Below are 18,574 nucleotides of genomic sequence, written 5' to 3' on the forward strand. Positions count from 1 at the left end.
CCCAAAACCCCTTACTCCTCTTTTTGTCAATCCCCCATCCCCACTATCCCAAATCCTGATTCCTTCTCACTTCTGGAATTCCTCAAAATGCATATCCAATGTCCAACATTCTCAAATGCTCTACGCCTGCAGCACAAAAGCCCACATCAAAACAGCATGTGGACTCCCTGCATATGTGCAGTAATGCATTTGTGATTGTCAGCGGTTGGAACCATGCATTCCCCAATGAACATGCATGTATAGTTGCCCATAGTTGTTAGTGTCAGCAAAAGTCGTCACCTTGACATTATCTTTCTTGAGATGCTGAATAGTCTAGACCTGTGCCTATTGCTGTTCCAATTTCATATACTTCAATCATTGAGTTAAAAATACATTGCCTGACTTTTTTTACTTCTCTTCTGTCAAGTAGATTACTCATTCATCTACACCTTGGTAAACTGTTCACAACCTCCGTACCAATATACCTTAATGCACTTTGGAGTTATGTTGGCAAATCTGATGTGCAGGCCCACATTCTACTTTGTAAATTTTTCATTTTAGAAAAACTGTGGTCCAGTGCTTGGGTCTTTTATTATTGATTTTATTTATGCATTCGTTGCTTCAAAATGTGCCATTCTTTGTTGATCTGTTCACAAAGTTATAGCAATTCTGAATGATGGGTTGCATGATAAAAACATGTTTCTCTGTGTAATTGATTACTAGTGATAGTATGTAATATAGCCAACAGTGCAAGTGGTTTTTGGAAATCATAATTTGTGTGATGTATCCTCATGGTTTTTGAGGTTAGTGATCATCCAAGTCTATGAATTTATACATAATAGGGGAAAAAAAAAGAGGTTTTTGACCTAGTAGGATGAATGGACATTGATCCAGAGATCCCAAAAAATGTTCTGGAGACCTGTACTCCCATCATTGCAGATGGTGGAATTTGAATTCAGTGAAAATCTGGAATTAAGCATTTAATGGTGATCATGACAACATTGTTGATCATTAAGGAAAAGCCCATCTGGTTCACTAATGTCCTTTGGGGAAGGAAACTGGCATTCTTACTTGGTCTGGCCAACATCTGACACTAGGTGCAGAGCAATGTGTTGACCCTTAATTGTCCCCTGGGATCAGAGATGAGCAACCAATGGTGGCCTCACGATGGCCACATCCCACATGTAAATAAATAAAAAGGACTGTTTACTAAGAATTGAACACAGAAGTTGTGCATTGTTAATGCAGTGACTGCTGATCAGCTGCAGTAGGTATATTCAGAATCCCAATAAATATGAGGTAACAACCAAAATAGAAACAAGTACAGTTGAAACTGAGGATAAGCACAGCATACTTAATATTCTGAATGATTAATTTGACCAAGTATTCATATCACTGTGCTTTTCCAACATACCTTCCTCAGGGCCAACCAAAATATAATTAATTACTTTGATTAGGACAAAATAAATAAATCAACTAAGAGAGACTACATTTTGAGTGTTGAAATATTCTGATGAGATTTGAGGTACAGTGGATATTACTGGAAGTCCAGGCAGTAGGAGTAGAATGGAAAGTGGTCATTGTTGGTCTAATATTACATAACATGCAGAGACAACTACAAACTCCTTAACCTGCTTTTCATTCTAAATTTACCAGTAACATATTTGAAAATTGTGTAATAGTAACCTTGTTTAAAAAAATTTCAATATTCAGAAATGGAAGATCCTGGCAGACTGTTCTGACTGAGTTAAGGGCATCTGAAGTGAATTCTGAGAATCCCTTTTAATATGATGCAGTTAGACTTTCAAATGATATTTGACAAAGATCCATATTGAAGGTAGGTAAAATGCAAATGGTTAAGAAACTGGCTGAAGGAGAAAATAAGAATAAACTATGAACTTAAGCTGGGAATGCTGCATGTGGTACTTCAGAACCTGATGTTACAAAGTAAATGTTATGAGATGTTGCTGACAAGTGAAGTCACTTTATAATTGCAAACATATTCGATTTTGGGAGGCTTGACAGGACATACGGACAGTGTGTTTCTCCCTTGAACTGAAGGGTATAATCTTAGAATAGAGGAATTCCAGTGAAGACAGATATGAAGCGCAATTTCTTATTTCAGACGGTAGTCAGTTTGTGAAACTTTTACTGCAGACAGTTGTCAGGACTGGTATTTTTAAGTATATTTAAGGCCGAGATTTATTTTTAATCAGTAGAAAAATCCAAGCTTATGGGCAGAAGGCAGTAAAGTGGAGTTCCAGATTACTAGACCAGCCATGGTCTCATCGAATGGTAATGCAGGCTCAATGGTCTGAATGGACGACTTCTGCTCCTACTTGTTGTGGTTTTATGCAGGATACCATTTTTTTCAGTGAGTTCAGTTCTTTTAAAAAAAAATTCTTTTATTTCAAAGATTTTGGAAGTTTAGTAAAAATGCTTTTGAGATTTGTTTTAGATCATAATCCAGTTGACAAATTGCTCAAGTTGAATCTGGAATGATACATTTTGATACGTGCATAGAAGTAATTAATGGTACAGGTAGTTTTCCTATAACGTGCATTTATTAAATACGATTTATCTGTAATGTGATTTGTGAATAGTTGATCTTGTTTTTGTAAAGCAAACTCCTGTTCGCTTTTGCATGATTCTCATCCCTGGCACTAGGCGTCACGGTGTATAGAGGACTGGACTCTGGCATCGCGTGATCAAAGGCATTATGAAATGTTTGTGCTAGTAGACTTGGAAAAGCATCGTGAAAGTGTCCTTATAGCCTGAGGACAAGAAGCTTGGAGCAGTCTGTTCATTTAAAAATTTAGAGTTGAGATTAGAATGAAATTTCACTGGAATTGACTAACAGTGAAAGGGTAGTGTTGAAACTTGGCTTTGTTTGTATTAAGAGCTTTTTCTCTCATTTTGTTTAAAAAAAAATGTTTAGATGTTGAAGAATATCTGCAAATTCATGTGAGTCTGTTTCGGTGAATAATCAGTATGGTAACCAACTACAAAAACAACCCCAGTACAGGGGTTTGGAATGGCCAGTCAGCTGCTCGGGATGATCAGAGTAAGGAAACTCTGCACGTAGTGGGTAAGGGAGAGCAAGGGTACTTTAGGTGCATTTGTGGAGATGTCCTGAGGGGGGTGGGGGGGTGGGGGGTGAGTGGGCTGTTTAGAAGAGTTTCAGGGTTAGTCATGGTCAGATGTTAGCGAGGATGAGAGTGAATGAAGATGATGTTGTAGGAAATGGTGTGTATAGTAGCAGAGATTGATACCTCACACGCACTCTGAGAAGATGGTGGCACTTTCACTGGCAGAGTGAAGAAGGTCTTTGTCGTCTTCCTATATTCTGTGCATTCCTTCAGATAGTTGAGACTGCACTGGCCTGGATGGTAACCCTAATCTACGTTGGCATGGTTGCAGTAAAATGGTGAACTCTGGCGTGGGAGAAAAGGACATCCTGTCTTTGGATCACCCCATCCCCACACCAGTTCCATGTCCCTGCCCATAAAGAGCGGCATCAATTTTCTGTTGTCTGTCACATCCAGGGCCAATGTCAGGAACTATGCAGGGCAGCTCTGACAGCTGTTATCTGGGTGCACATGTCTTTTTAAAAATGGTGCTGCACCTTGGATGTTGGTTAATCCTGGGATATTCAGGAAGTGGTGCGTTGTTCTGGAAATGACATGTTTTGATGGGGCTAGAATGTGTAAAAGGGGCACCAAAGGATGGGGTAGGCAATAAATCAGGCAGGTTTTCTGAAATAAGGTGATATAACGTCCCCGAGTAAAAAATGAGGTCTGCAGATGCTGGAGATCACAGCTGCAAATGTGTTGCTGGTCAAAGCACAGCAGGTTAGGCAGCATCTCAGGAATAGAGAATTCGACGTTTCGAGCATAAGCCCTTCATCAGGAATCTACCAACTATCATGTTGCGAAAATCTCCAAAAAAACTTGACAAAGCTGACACTTAGTGAAAGAAATTACGATTCAGCCCATAGAACATAGAACAGCGCAGTACAGGCCCTTCAGCCTTCAATGTTGCTCTGACCTGTGGAACCAACCTACACTATTCCATTCTCGTCCATATGCCTATCCCATGACCAATTAAATGCCCGTAAAGTTGGCGAGTCTACCACTGTTGCAGGCAGTGTGTTCCACGCCCTACTACTGAGTAAAGAAACCTCTGACATCTGTCCTTTATCTATCACCCTTCAATTTGAAGCTATGCTCCCTCATGCTAGCCACCACCATCCTAGGAAAAAGGCTCTCACTGTCCACCTGATCCAACCCTCTGATTATCTTATATATTTCATTTAAGTTTACCTCTCAACCTCCTTTTCTCTAACGGAAACAGCGTCAAGTCCATCAGCCTTTGTCATAAGACCTTCCCTCCATACAAGGCAACATCCTAGTAAATCTCCTCTGATCCATTTCCAAAGCTTCCACATCCTTCCTCTAATGCAGTGACCAGAACTGCACACAATGCTCCAAGTTCAGCTGCACCAGAAATTTGTCCAGTTGCAGCATGGCGTAATGGTTTCAAACTTGATCCCTCTCCTAATAAAAGCTAATGCACCATATGCTTTCTTAACAGTTCTATCAATCTGGGTGGCAACTTTGAGGGATCTATGTACATGTACACAGAGATCTCTCTGGTCGTCTACACTACCAAGAATCTTACCATTCGCCCAGTACTCTGCATTCCTGTTACTCCTTCCAAAGTGAATCACCCCTCACTTTTCTGCATCAAATTACATTTGCCACCCGTCAACCCAGCTCTGCAGCTTATCTATGTCCCTCTGTAACCTACAACATCCTTCGGCACTATCCACAACTGTATTGACATTAGTGTCATCTGCAAATTTACTAACCCATCCTTTGACATCCTCATTCAGGTCACTTACAAAAGTGACAAACAGCCCTGGTCCCAAAACAGATTCTTGGGATACACTGCTAGTAACTAAACTCCAGGATGAACATTTCCCACCAACCACCACCCTCTGTCTTCTTTCAGCTAGCCAGTTTCTGATCCAAACCACTTGATCACCCTCGATTCCATACCTCCGTAGTTTGTGCAGTAGCCTGCCATGGGGAATCTTATCAAATGCCTTACTTAATCTATCAAGACAGGTTTAATTCTGGAATCTGAGCAATGTTACCATTGGATGGGATCAGAAGACTGGCTGGAATGTAGTGCAGTCAGCAAGAGTAGATGTCAATTGAGAGTCATCAGTTGAAGATTCTGATGAATTCCACCATACAACAGGTCAAAATGTGTTTAGATTGTGCAATCGTTTGTGTAGGCTAACTAATATTTTTGTTTCGATTTTTACTGGGATTAACCCTATTTTTTCCCGTAGGCCTAATTATTTCTGTTGTATGCTTTTCTAGAACACATTGTTGTATGAAACGCAATTATGGCATTATAGAAAAACTACATGTATTATATTGGCATCAGGAAGGCTGGGAGCAATGTCTGTATGGTTAAACTCCAGAAACAAAGTTGCAAAACTAGCATTTGCAGTACTCCTTCAACTTTTCATTGATTTCTGTTAACTTTACTTTTTGTAACAATTCTCGTCTCAATTCTTCAATCGTCAAATAACTGGGAGTTAAGTGCCTCTGGAGACATGTATTGAGTGCAGAGCTTGAATGTTGCTGAAAAATGTGACATCCTATTGAAAGTATTTGTCTTAAATTGGCGTTAATATCATTCTTAGCCCACTTGGAATTGTTCATCAAATGCAATCCAGTTGCAGAGTCACATCCAAAATGACATATTGCTTTCTAAGACTTTCAAATATGAGCTAGTTAAGTACTGTCAGTATCCTACCATTTGTAGACAACAGGAGAGAGGTATGTTCTGACTGTAATTGTGATGTAACTAGCACAGGATGCTGCCGTAATGTGCCACAAATAATAATGTGGTAACCGGATTTCTGTGCTGATATGATGTCATATGTACTAATAAATATTGCCAAACAACACATTCTTTTGCCTGTTCACAATAGACAGAGGACTGATTTGTACTTATCCAACCTCTGCCAACAAAATTCAAAATGCAATGTCTAATGTTAAATGTGATTGTAACTGAACAGCATTTGGTGAAAAATCCCAATTGTGCTAAGAATTACACTCTTAAATTGGTTGTTAGTTTAACTGAGGCCTAGAAAGTGGCTCACTTGTACCTGCTCGAAGCAACATTATATTCTCTGCAGTCTACAGGAACATGTCCAGGCATTGAGATTAAGATGAATGAAATAAAGTTATCTTATTCAGTCTCTGTGGCACATGTTGATCAGTCAATTTTCCAACTAATTATCACTCCTACCCTTTTACTCATGCAATATAAGTTACTGCTCCCTTTGAAATTTGGGATTTTTGCTTGTATCCTAATGAGTGAAAAATGAAAAGTTTGGCATGTCCTCTTTTTATTAGTAATATTTAATTTTTTTTGAATTTCTTATTTTTTGAGTATTTACATTCTTACATCTTTAAGATTTGTACATTTTTCCTTCCTCCTCTTATTTTGCAGAAATCAGCAGAGTGCGGAAAGATATGTACAATGACACATTAAATGGAAGTACGGAGAAGAAAAGTGCAGAATTACCTGATGGTGTAGGGCCTATTGTACAGTTACAAGAGAAGCTTTATGTACCTGTTAAGGAATATCCTGATGTAAGTATCTGCTTCAACTAAATATTTTAATACTATTCACAAAAGGAAAACTTTTGAATCATTTATATTGTCCTGGAAAATCTGTTGTTCTTCTAAGTTCTTGACCAACAAAACTTACAAATATGTGAGACTCCTAGCATAACTGGAAGCTAACTGCCAATCAGGAAGCATTATTGGTCATAATGAGAGCTGATCTCTAAATCAGCCTAAGAGCAGATTAAGCAGGAGATCAAAAGTTGCTTCAAACTGTTTTGGCTCAGATTCATGTATGAGAAGGGTACCAGCAAGATATGATAGAATATCTTTGCAAAATCCATTGTTTTTTTGCTCTGGTTTGCAGAGGTTACTGCTAGAGACTGAAACAATGCTTCCATAAGAAATTGAGTTGTGTGGAGAGTTGAATAGTGAAGAGATGATATGTGAAGAGACATCTGAACAGAGTGGGGAGATGGTTTTCTGAGCAACATATGGTATCTACAGTGGACAAATGTAAAACTGAGACAAGAAAGGGAAATAAGTGAAGTTTAAAGGTACAACACAGAAGAAGAGGAATCTTGGATATTGTTGGGCTCAGTGAAATTAATAATAAATGTTTCATAGTCAAATGGATAGTGCAGAAATTCCAGAAGGTGATTGTGTATGCAAGAAGATGGTATAACCACATCTGGAATGTTGTAAATGTGAGAAAAAGAAATCACCTGAAACTGATAATGGAGGATTCTGTATTGTTTAGTTAATAAACTTCATCCTGACTTACTTAGACTTGAACATCAGGGTACAAACCATCGACTGAAATTTTGAAGAAAAATACATTGTCAATGCACCAATTTATCAACTTTATGCGGACCAGAATTTATAAAATTTTGGATCATACTTTGTGAAAGCAGATAGCATTTAGCAAGGGGAATGACGCAACATTTAATGTAGTGATTTATAAAAGGACAAGAGTACTTGGAGCAGGAGATGATCTGCAGAGCCTTGCAATTTCCTATGTTTCTACAGTGTTCCATTTTAGACTCTGATCTGCAACTAGTTTTCCTTTGTTCGTGCCCCCAGTGTCCTCTGATTTACTTAGACAGTGATACTTTTAACATTACCTGAGATACAAGCCTGCTCCCTTTTTTTTACATTAAAAATACATACATCAAGATGAAATATTTGTCAATGACTAACAACACTGTACCTGATGATAATGTACACGCAACAACCTTGACTATCTAATTGAAACAGGCAGGGAGTATTTTGTCTGGATAATTGATTGTTCGGGTAACGTTTTTACAGGACCTTGAGATCTTGTTTGGATAATCTGAAATTCGGATAACTGAGGTTGTTCATTACACGTTTCCTAATTGTACATTAGTTGTCAAATGGGACAAGCTCTAAATCCTTTGATTTTGAAAGCTAGCTTATGCATCCTCTTGCAATCTTCTAAACAAAATTAACTAGGTTTCCTGGACCATATTTTGACAATGAAGAACCCTGTTTGGTCAATTTATTCATCATGTTGTCAATGTTCAAACTGTTGCACATTGTTCTCAAAGGTTGATATGATTACCGTATTTGTCCTGTTGTAAACGCCATAGGTATAAAAGTAAAAATATTAAAAGTATTAAATTGGAACCTGGGAACAAGCATTGGCTATTGGGCCTGGCTAGTCCTTTTAATTTGATCATATCTGATATGTAGTTCACATGTTTTATCATCCTTTACTCTTTTATCCCTTGATAGATTTCTGCTAAGTAAATCTATCTGTCTCAATTATGACACAGCATCCACACTCTTCACACGAAGACAGGTCCAGGGTTCTTCAACCATTCATGTGGAGAAACATCTCCTGATTTCACTCCTGCATGGCTCTGCTATAATTTTCTATTGCTATTCAGTATGGTGTCGGAACTTTGTGGAAAATTGTATACCTCCTCTATGGCTTGTTGGAGGTGGAGAGCATTTTTAATTAGTGAGAGGATGGCATATTCACATCCTAGCTCTTTTTGTTAAAATTAAATCCAGACTGGGAAGGTCCATAATTGGATTTCCTGTTTTAGACAGGTACAACCAATTCAGGACCTCATCCAACTGCTGATGCTGTGTGGGCCTGTTACAACTTGGGAATATGGCAAACAAATCTGTGTGGATTACTTATGGAATACCAAAGGAGGTGATTACTCAGTGAAAGGTTGGTTGTGAGGGACTTGACATCAGCAAACAGGGAAATTGATGAGAGCTCACAATGTCCTTGCTGCTCAACTTCATTATGCAGTGACCCTACACCCTGCAAAATGCCTTACATTTCATCTGGGTTATGTCTTGATTTTGTATCCCCATGGGCGGTGTTCCTACTGCGAACACCACCTTCCTGATGATATGTTTGAGTAGAAGGGCTCTCAGCCTCTGGACCAGAATGCCCAGTGGGAAGATTTCCATCTTTATCTGGGGAATTGCCCAGCACCGATGTATCATAATACCAACAGATTTTCCAATATGCAGATATGTGAATCTCTTGCCAGTTCTATAGTGACCCTGATGTCTCTGTAAAAGCCTGTTGTGTGTGTTTATGCATTGTATATATGGGTGTTTTGTTGCTCATCTCTGCACCAATTTTATGCGGCAGACTATTGATACATCTGTCTTCAGCACATGATGTAATCTAAGAAAAAAATAAAACACAGAAAACTGTGGATGTTGGAGATCTGAAACAAAGACACATTGCTGGAGAAACTCTAAGTCTGGAGGCAGCTGTGGGACAAATTAGCATTTAGAGTCTGGTGACTCTTCCTCGAAACTCATCTGATGATTTGCTGGAATTGAAACATTAATTCTGTTTTCTTCCCACAGATGCTGTCAGATTTGCTGGTTTTCTTCAGCAATTTTTGTTTTTGCAATTAATCTAAGAAGTTAGTTCACTAAAACTTGATCAGTTGAGTCTAATGGTTTGATTTTTACTGGGACCTAATTTTAAGAGGAGTGGATTTCTATGGATAAATTAACCAACAGCATAATTCCTTTTTTGTTCAACTCTACTTCAAAGTTGAATTTTCATCCATTGATGCGGAAGAAAGAGGAAAAAAAAAACTCCAATTGATTACTCTGTTGCTCTGTTATAGTTTTATAATTCAGCACCTGAAATGTATTTTACTTCTTTGCATGAAAGCTAACATGTTTTTAAAACTTTTGTTTGGAAATTTTTTTTTATAAAATTACAAAAACAATAAACCAACAGCATTGCCACAACATCAATACAAACAAAACAAAACTACACTCGTGTGCAAGATAAACAGTCCAGTAGAAATAATATTTAAACAATTAAATAACACTGCTCACCGCAATGAAACAATAACTGCCGACCCTCAAAGCATTGAATGTAACCCCCACATTTCGTCGAGATTCTTCCTCTCGGGTTACCAAGTTCACTAAATCATATCATAATGGCTACACAAAAGCCCCAATTAATATGGCGTACAAGTCTGTGTCTGGATAATCCAAATAGGGTTGCCATGTCTTATAAAAATTTTCAGTTTTTTGGTGCACTATATTTGTAAGAAAGTCCAGGGGAATATGTTCCATGATTAGCTTACTCCAACCTGATAGGCCCAGGGGTTTTCAGACACCCAATACGTCAAAATACTTTTCCTTGTGCAGAACGTCTGTGGCAGGACTACAGACAGTGAGTGAGATAACCAGTACTTATTTTACACTTGGGGAGCTCTGAGGATATTTCGAGAGATGGTCTGGGGCCAGATGGACCCTGTGAAGAATCTGCAGCTGCATGACATGGGTCCTCTCACAGATCAAAATCTCTCTGGTATTTTCAGATATTCTCCCATGTCTCAAATGAAATCTCAACTCCTAACTGTCACTCCCAGACTTCTCACAGTCACTCAATATCATCCAAAGGACCATCCTCCAACAGATGATAAAGAGTACTAACTGAGAGAGTGCTCTTGGCATGAAGTACTATCTTCTCTGTATCGGATTTGTAAGAGTCAGTCAAGACCATGGTTCCTTTTTGAATAAAATCCCTAATCTTAAGAAAAAACAAGGTCCCTGCTAGATAATTCATACTTGGTTTATTTGGTCAGAGGACATCAATGTTTCGCCGTCAACTAAGTCACCCAAACAGGAAACTCCCCTAGCTGCCCAGAGTTTCAACCGGTGGTCCATTATCCCTGGCCAGAGCCCTGGCCTACCAACAATAGACATATTACCTCACTCTGCTGCATTGCTCTCCACACGTTGATAGTATTAATAATTATTGAATTACGACAGTTCCACAACGGTTCTCATTTTTTTCCAAAGAACAACAGGCTAATAAGGGGACACTTTACCTGGTAGGCCTCAATATTCAACCGTATTGACGCCAGGTCCCCTCCAGCCCAGTTGCTGCAAGGTAAAAGGGAGCTTCATTGAAACCTTCTCCTAGCCTCGAGCAGGTGCTGCTGCTTCCCCTTCTGTCGCTTCCAACTGGCAGAGTAAGAAATAATGATCCCAGTAATATAAGCCTTAGCAGTCTCCATTGGTGACTAAGTTGCAGCGGGTCACAGCTCTTCGGTCCACCTTGAATTCCATGCTCTCTCAGACAGCAAGGAAGGAACTTTGCTTTGCGAAACAAAGGTTGAACATGGTAATAGGCCAGGCAAATATCTGGCTAGGAAAAATACAGGTTACTAGCCATGTTAGAATTAATGACCAAGAATGCTTTAAACTCATTAGAAAAGTACTTGATGACCTTACTGTCTTTGAGAATAAAGGGGTTCATTTGCCAGTGCTATGAACCTGCTACATTGCCCTTAATCTTGACCACTCCATATACTGCTGTGTGATTGGAAATTCCTAATTTGTGCAAGACATCACTGAATCCAAAAAAAAACACGGGCTCGGAAAAGATCAATCCTAGTATGATACATGTGCGGATTAGAAGAAAAGCGTGAAGTCCCTTCCCATAGGGCGGAGACACCTCTAAACATCCACCAGTCCCAATTCCATACATAACTCCATCTGCAGTCTAAGCAACTAGTTAATTTTTGCGGTGCCTTTGGGCATTCTAGTCACTGCAGGATCCATGAGACAATTAAAATAATGTGCTGCAATGGAGGGGGGTTTAATTTGGAGAATGCATCTATCAGAAATTTAAGGGGGTGCGCCAGGGGACATTAAATATTTAAAATACCATACTCTTCACCATTTACTGAGGCTTTAAGCATTATAAACCGCCCATACTCCTCTTTAATAAGATCTAGTAACTTAAATGGCAGATTCTTCCAAACAAGTATGGCCTTTCCCCTACTTAATATTGAAGGACAATAAAACACCTGATCATACCCATCTTGTAATTTCAGAGGTTCCTTAACATCCAAGTGAGTAACCTGCAACAGAGCAGTATCAACTCACTCCTTTTTAAGACTCGAGTACTTTTGTCGTCTTGACTGGCAAATGACTCCCTTTAATGTCCCAGGTACACCATTTGAGACCACAATTAGCCATGACCCCTACAACAGTCTCTCAACGCCTGAAAGGAAGAATTCGACTTACAAATTGCTGAGTATAAATTAAGATAGACTCATGGAGCCTAAAAACTACACACACTGAAACAACTACACCTAACAAACTAACGGAATTTTCAAAAAATTGCATCTACAAAAAGACAACAAACTAAGTCAAATACAAAAGGCACTTAATGGGGGACTCTACCCCCTGACATCTCCTACACACCTCCATAACTCCAGCAAAAGAAAGAAAAAAGATAATACAGAGGAACTTCGATTATCTGAACGAGATGGGCGGGCACTGTTTTGTTTGGATAATTGATTATTTGGTTACTTGATGCAATGCCTGTCTTCTGCGGCTTTTTCTAAAGTTTCCTTTTTCCTTGCTCTGCCTGCCTTGCTCCCCCTCTCTGTCTCGGGGTTTGTTTCTGAGCAGACACACACACACACCTGTGTGTAAGGGATCTGCAGCATTGCTGAAGCCTCCTGCCTACACCTCCCCCCTTCCCCCACCAAGTTCAGTGAGATTGACACAGCAATCACTTGCTAAGTCGGCTCCCCGTTCAGGAGACGAGGCAGCAGCACAGTGTGTGAGCGTCCGTCCCCTGGCTGCTTCTGCCTTTGCTCACCCTGTCTGACCCGGCCTCCCTGCGCCCCCCTGCACCAGCTACCTTCCCGAACCCCATCCGTCCACTCCCAACCACCACTTTCCACCTTCTGGGGAGCCAGACTGCACACCAATAGTAAGACTGCTGCTGCCTTTGGGTTAGGGGGGTGAGTCTCAGAATTGCACGTGCACACGCAGCCACACACGTAACCTTTCACTACAACGTTTTGACAAGTTCCACAGGACAATGTTGGAGAGATGTAATGTTTCTATCGGGACCTTAAGATCATCTTCGGATAATCCAAAATTCAGATAATTGATATTAGGATAATCAAGGTTCCCCTGCATTAACAAAGAAGTTAAAAGTGAGCATTCCACCCATCCCCAACTATACATTAACCCCAATTAACATTGGGAAAAATCCAACAACTCTTGAAGAAAAGGTGAGAAGTACAAAAGAAAAAGAGAAAACATTATTGTCCATATCCTTTCGACCATCCAATTTATTTTAAAGTGTCCAGAAAGTTTTATGCTTCATGTTAAGTAAAATGAAGCACCGCTGGATACCTTAGAGTACTGAATACTGAGGTCCCTTAGTCTTCGCTTCACCTCATCAAAGGACTTCCTTTTACGGATCACGGCTGCAGAAAACTCCTGGAAGAACATTATCTTGGATCCTTTGTAAATCAAGGGCTGTGGATCCTTCCCCTGCATTCTAGAAGCTTCCATTACTCTTTGTTCCTGTAGAAATGGAATCACACTAGGACTGAGCGGGGGGATTTGTCCAAACCGCGCCTGCGCACTGTAACCCGGTGAACTCTTGTCGACCTTCACCCGGCCCACCTCGGCTTCCCAACCAAGAAAGTGCGACAGCCAGTCTTCAGAAAAACTTACTGGCTGCTTGCCTTCCATTCCCTCCAACAGCTCGATGATTAGATATTCTTCTTCCAATCTCCATTTTCGAGGTAGTCAACCTACTCTGTTAAGGGCTGAAAATGTGTTGCTGGTTAAAGCACAGCAGGTTAGGCAGCATCCTAGGAACAGGAAATTCGACGTTTCGGGCCAGAGCCCTTCATCAGGAAGATTCCTGATGAAGGGCTCTGGCCCGAAACGTCGAATTTCCTGTTCCTAGGATGCTGCCTAACCTACTGTGCTTTAACCAGCAACATGTTAGGGGCGGCACGGTGGCACAGTGGTTAGCACTGCTGCCTCACAGCACCAGGGACCTGGGTTCAATTCCCGCCTCAGGTGACTGACTGTGTGGAGTTTGCACATTCTCCCCGTGTCTGCGTGGGTTTCCTCCGGGTGCTCCGGTTTCCTCCCACAGTCCAAAGATGTGCGGGTCAGGTGAATTGGCCATGCTAAATTGCCCATAGTGTTAGGTAAGGGGTGTATGGGTGGGTTGCGCTTCGGCGGGTCGGTGTGGACTTGTTGGGCCGAAGGGCCTGTTTCCACACTGTAAGTAATCTAATCTAAAAATGTTTTCAGCTCTGATCTCCAGCATTTGCAGACCTCACTTTTTACTACTGTTAAGGCCCAGACCTGCTTCTTGAGGGCCTGGATCCACTCTGTTGAGGACTCAGTCATGGTCTCAGATACGGCAGTCTGCCGTTCAACCTCCTCCATTCGCTTTCCGAGTCCTTCCAGCTTCTGCTTGTGTTTGTGCAGCATGGTCGAGATCGGTTCCAGCCAGGTGTGACTTTCCTTGATCAACGCCTCAATCATCTCCCAGAGCTTCACAGACTCTGCAGCCAGGGTAAGTGACTCGAGTGGAGTTGCAGAGGAGGCTGAAGCTGCGGTTGCAGTCACAGTCACGGGTGTATCCAGTGCTGCCAGATAATCTCCCGTGTGTTGGGATTTACCTGACCTTTTAGTCATCTTCCCTTGCTTTAAAAAAAAGTTTATAAGTATTCCACCAGTATTTACTTATCATATTTTTCCAGAATAACTTAGGCGAAGTGGTGCTTTTATCCTCCACCTGTGTTGTGGTGCAGAGCTCAGCATAACAAACCTTTCAGATCGCTGCCATCTTGGATCACCGAACATCATCATGTTTACTGCTGTGTTCTCTTTAATATTTTTTGGTGCTGTAATATTGTTCAGTACTGTAATTTTGCAGCAATGCTTTGCAAGTTAACATTTTAGGCGCCTTTTCATAAATTGACCGAAAGAATTTATGTTGTGGTGTTCTAACAATGTGATAATCTTCCCTCGCACTAAAAAATTCTTTTGTCTGGATAAGCATTAATGATCTCCTGTTCTTGAGAAAGATGAACAAAAAAAGTTGCCGTTTGACATATAACCACACCCATAGCTTTAGCTTCTAATAAATCTTTTTGTATCTCTACCTTTCCTACACTTCTGTGTTTAATTAGTATTACATAACAGCATTAAAATATTTTGTTGTTTCAAAGCTCCTCTTAAGATTTCATGAGACTTTTGATTTTGGAATGAGCTTTTGGTTTTCAGGAGTTACTTTTTCATGCTCATTAACTCATTCATTTGATGATACAGTCCCTTCATCACAGTACCTTCTGTATGTAAAAAAAATTATTACGACATTATAAATTGAACAATCTCTCTGGTTCTGATAGGTTAAGTTTCTGTTATATCTCAGAAAGCATATACTGCAATCATTTGAACTGAATAAGGTTGCATGATCGCAAGTTTCTAGGACTTGAAATCTTCATTTCCTTTTCCTTCTTTTGAAGGACAATAAACTGTGCTATTGTAGATTTGTGTATCTTTGGCACGTGGGTTTCACAATTGCTAAGTCATATTTCACTTTGCTGATTTTATTCAATTTGAATAATCTCAAGGAATTGATCCTTCTACTTAGTGAAGTTAGCAAAGCTGATGTTCGCTCTCGCTCTCGCTCTCTCTGTTCACAAAGCCATCACTAAAAGCATATGCGCTCGGCAGAGTCAAAATGGGCTCAACATGCCACAGGGTGACTATTTGGCTGAGTGGTTAGCACTCTATCTCTCAGCTTTCGGTCACTGTATGTGTGGAGTTTGCATGTTCTCCCTGTTTGTGGGGGGGTACTCTAGTTTCATGTCTCAGTCCAAAGAGGTGCAAGTTAGGTGAATTGGCAATACTAAATTGTCTATGGTGTCTTTAGTTGTGCAGGCTAGATAGAATACTCATGGTAAACACAGAGTCATATGGATTGAATAAGGGGCTAGGTCTGGGTGGAATGCTATTGTGAGGGTTGTGCATACTTGACGAGCTGAATGGCCACTTTCCGCACTGTAAGGAGTCTGTGATTCTATATCAATGCATTTATAATGCAGTGCAACTTGCTATTGTCTTGGAAGAGCAAGAATGATCTTAATTATTTCTAGTGTAGTGGCAATTGATGAGTCAATGGATGATGGTCTCGTCAATGAAGCAACTATTGTAAGTAAGGTTTGAGAATTAATAAGTGTGTTCGGTCTGCTTCAACCTTCATGAAGAGAAACATGTGACATCCAACTTTTTTTGTCCAAGTTGGAAAGAAATGAAATCCTTTATGAAAATAATACCATCTAAGTTATTTCTGGATAGGCAGGTAGAAATTCACCATAATTCTTAGAGTATTTCAACTGGCTACAGAAGCATCCATTCAGGTTCTGAACTTGAAGGTATAGTGGAGAATAAGGAGTCAGCCAATTGAGTGTCAAGTATCCAGAAGTGCCTTTACTCAAAGGGACATTCTGTACTCTATAATGCTGCGGATTTGCAATTGCTGAGATTGCAAAAAATGGGAATTGGGAAGGAAAGTGGAGTTTTGAGGTCAAACATCAGTCACAACCTCATGAATATTGGACTAGGCTGAAAGGGCCATTTGGCCAACTCTTATTTCTTGTACTCTTTCGTAAAGATTTATGTTTTTTACATGTGGAAAAAATTTGTTTGAGATACAAACAGATTCCACTTTGCTACGTCTGGGCACCATGGCAAGAGATGTGGGATGAATCTTCCCTGTCACTGAACGACATGGACATTGACGAGAAATTTGGAAAATCATGAAATGGCTAGCGAGGAACTTCTTGGCATTGAGAGCAGAAGTCCCATTTTCTAACCAAATGTCAAATAGAGATGAGATTCTTGTTAGTGAATGTTGAGAAACTTAGTTGCATGCATTAACATCCTTATAATTTACATCGCCTTGACTCCTTGATCTGCTGTTTCTCGTTCTTCCACCATGGTTAGAAACTAGGCTAGAACAATTCTGATATGAAAGTCAGAGTGGTTACTTAGACATCCCAGAGCAGCTGCAGGTTGCTCACACCTCACCAGATGTGCAACTGGCCTTTAAGTTGGCGTTGACAGAGAATTTCTGGAGGTTCTGACATGGCCTGTTGCAAATAGGAGAATATGTGAGCAAAGGACATGGTGTGTCAGACGTGTTTAGGAAGTCAGCGTGAGAGACGTCACTAGGCGTTACAGAGAGAAATTCTTACGAAATCAGACAAACCAAAAGCACTTTTCCAATTTCTGGTAAGATTCAGCCCCTGATTTAGGCAAATATGTTAAGATTCTGCTGGACTTCAAAGGCCAGCCTATGCAGATTATTAAGCACAGAATACCTAAATTTCTTGTTACTTGCCCAGCCTTGACCATTGAATCAATTAGGACGTTGGCTTATTATTTCAATAGCTTAATTGAAAGACACTCAATAACAGATCTGCTATTCCTGTGCCATTGTTAAGCCAGACTTGCTGGTTAATTAATAATTGTGGGATAATTTGAAGGTCCTTGGCACAGAAGGCATCAAATGATCAAATATCAGATGTCTTTTTGTAAATTGGCTCATTCACCAGGAACTAATAACTCATCTGCCAACTGATGAACACAAGTTTGAGCCTGAGCTGTCCAGATATTAGGTGCCTGGTTTATTCAGAAGCAGTTGGGTCGTGTCACAACATAAGAAAATACTACATTCTTTTGAAGATGATGTAGATGCAAATTATACCTAACACAGCAGTTGTTTCATATGTTTGTGGTGCAAAATGTTAGCAGCAGCTGCATACTTTTCTGCAATGCAATCTCTGGGTGGGTTTGTGCTTTTACATCCAACCTGCAAGTAATGCAACCATTGAATTGAGCCTCAGATAGATGCACTTCACTTTTCATCTGTGACTTAAAATACTTAGAATATTTTGTCTGCCTTGCCATATATCATGACTGAAGTGCAGTATATATATATATGCAGTTGATAGCCCATGCCATATGTACAATGGAATGTTAAAAAAGAAAGTTGTCAGAGTCCCAGAGGACTACAGGACTACTGTCTCTCATTAGAGATGACTGGTCATGGTTTAACCTGTGGGTCACTGCACCTTGATCAAGTGGAGAGGTTAAGGAGGAGAGTCCTTCATAGTGGGGTATATTTGTGATGTGAAAGTCAAAATGAAGTTAATTTAACTAGTTTTGTGTACTTAACGAGTCACAAGTGTGTAAAGCTTGCTCAAGGCTGGCAATGACACTTGAATATAATTTAATAATCAGAAATTGGAGTTAGAAAGATCAGGATGGTTAGACACCTTTTGATACATTTAAAAGTTCTGAAGTCTGAGAACTTCCAACCAAACTGTCAATGTAAAGAAAAAGATGCATTTTTCATTCATGTGATTGGAATGATTCTTTGCTTTTCTCTTTCAACTTATAGTTTAATCTATATTATGTTTCCAAAGAAAATTGTTTCCAAGAGTTTGAGAGACAGGCTGTGAAAACCAGATTATCACAGAAATATCTTCAGTCAGGAACCAAGTAATGCGAACATGTTAATGGAAATCATTAGATTGCCTGTTAGTTACAAAAATGATATATTGTGCTGAACAATG

At 40.0% G+C, this 18,574-nt stretch overlaps 1 protein-coding gene across 3 annotated transcripts in view; it reads left to right on the forward strand.

The window, feature by feature from the left end:
- LOC132819826 (KH domain-containing RNA-binding protein QKI-like) overlaps positions 1 to 18,574 on the forward strand; it is a 540,744-nt gene that overhangs the window by 161,045 nt on the left and 361,125 nt on the right. For all 3 annotated transcript variants that reach the window (XM_060831668.1, XM_060831665.1, XM_060831667.1), the window contains exon 2: positions 6,514 to 6,656. In XM_060831668.1, the coding sequence (XP_060687651.1) occupies positions 6,514 to 6,656 (143 nt within the window). The remainder of the gene's footprint in view (positions 1 to 6,513; positions 6,657 to 18,574) is intronic.

This window comes from Hemiscyllium ocellatum, chromosome 10, assembly GCF_020745735.1.
Source record: "Hemiscyllium ocellatum isolate sHemOce1 chromosome 10, sHemOce1.pat.X.cur, whole genome shotgun sequence".
Classification (NCBI taxonomy): domain Eukaryota; kingdom Metazoa; phylum Chordata; class Chondrichthyes; order Orectolobiformes; family Hemiscylliidae; genus Hemiscyllium; species Hemiscyllium ocellatum.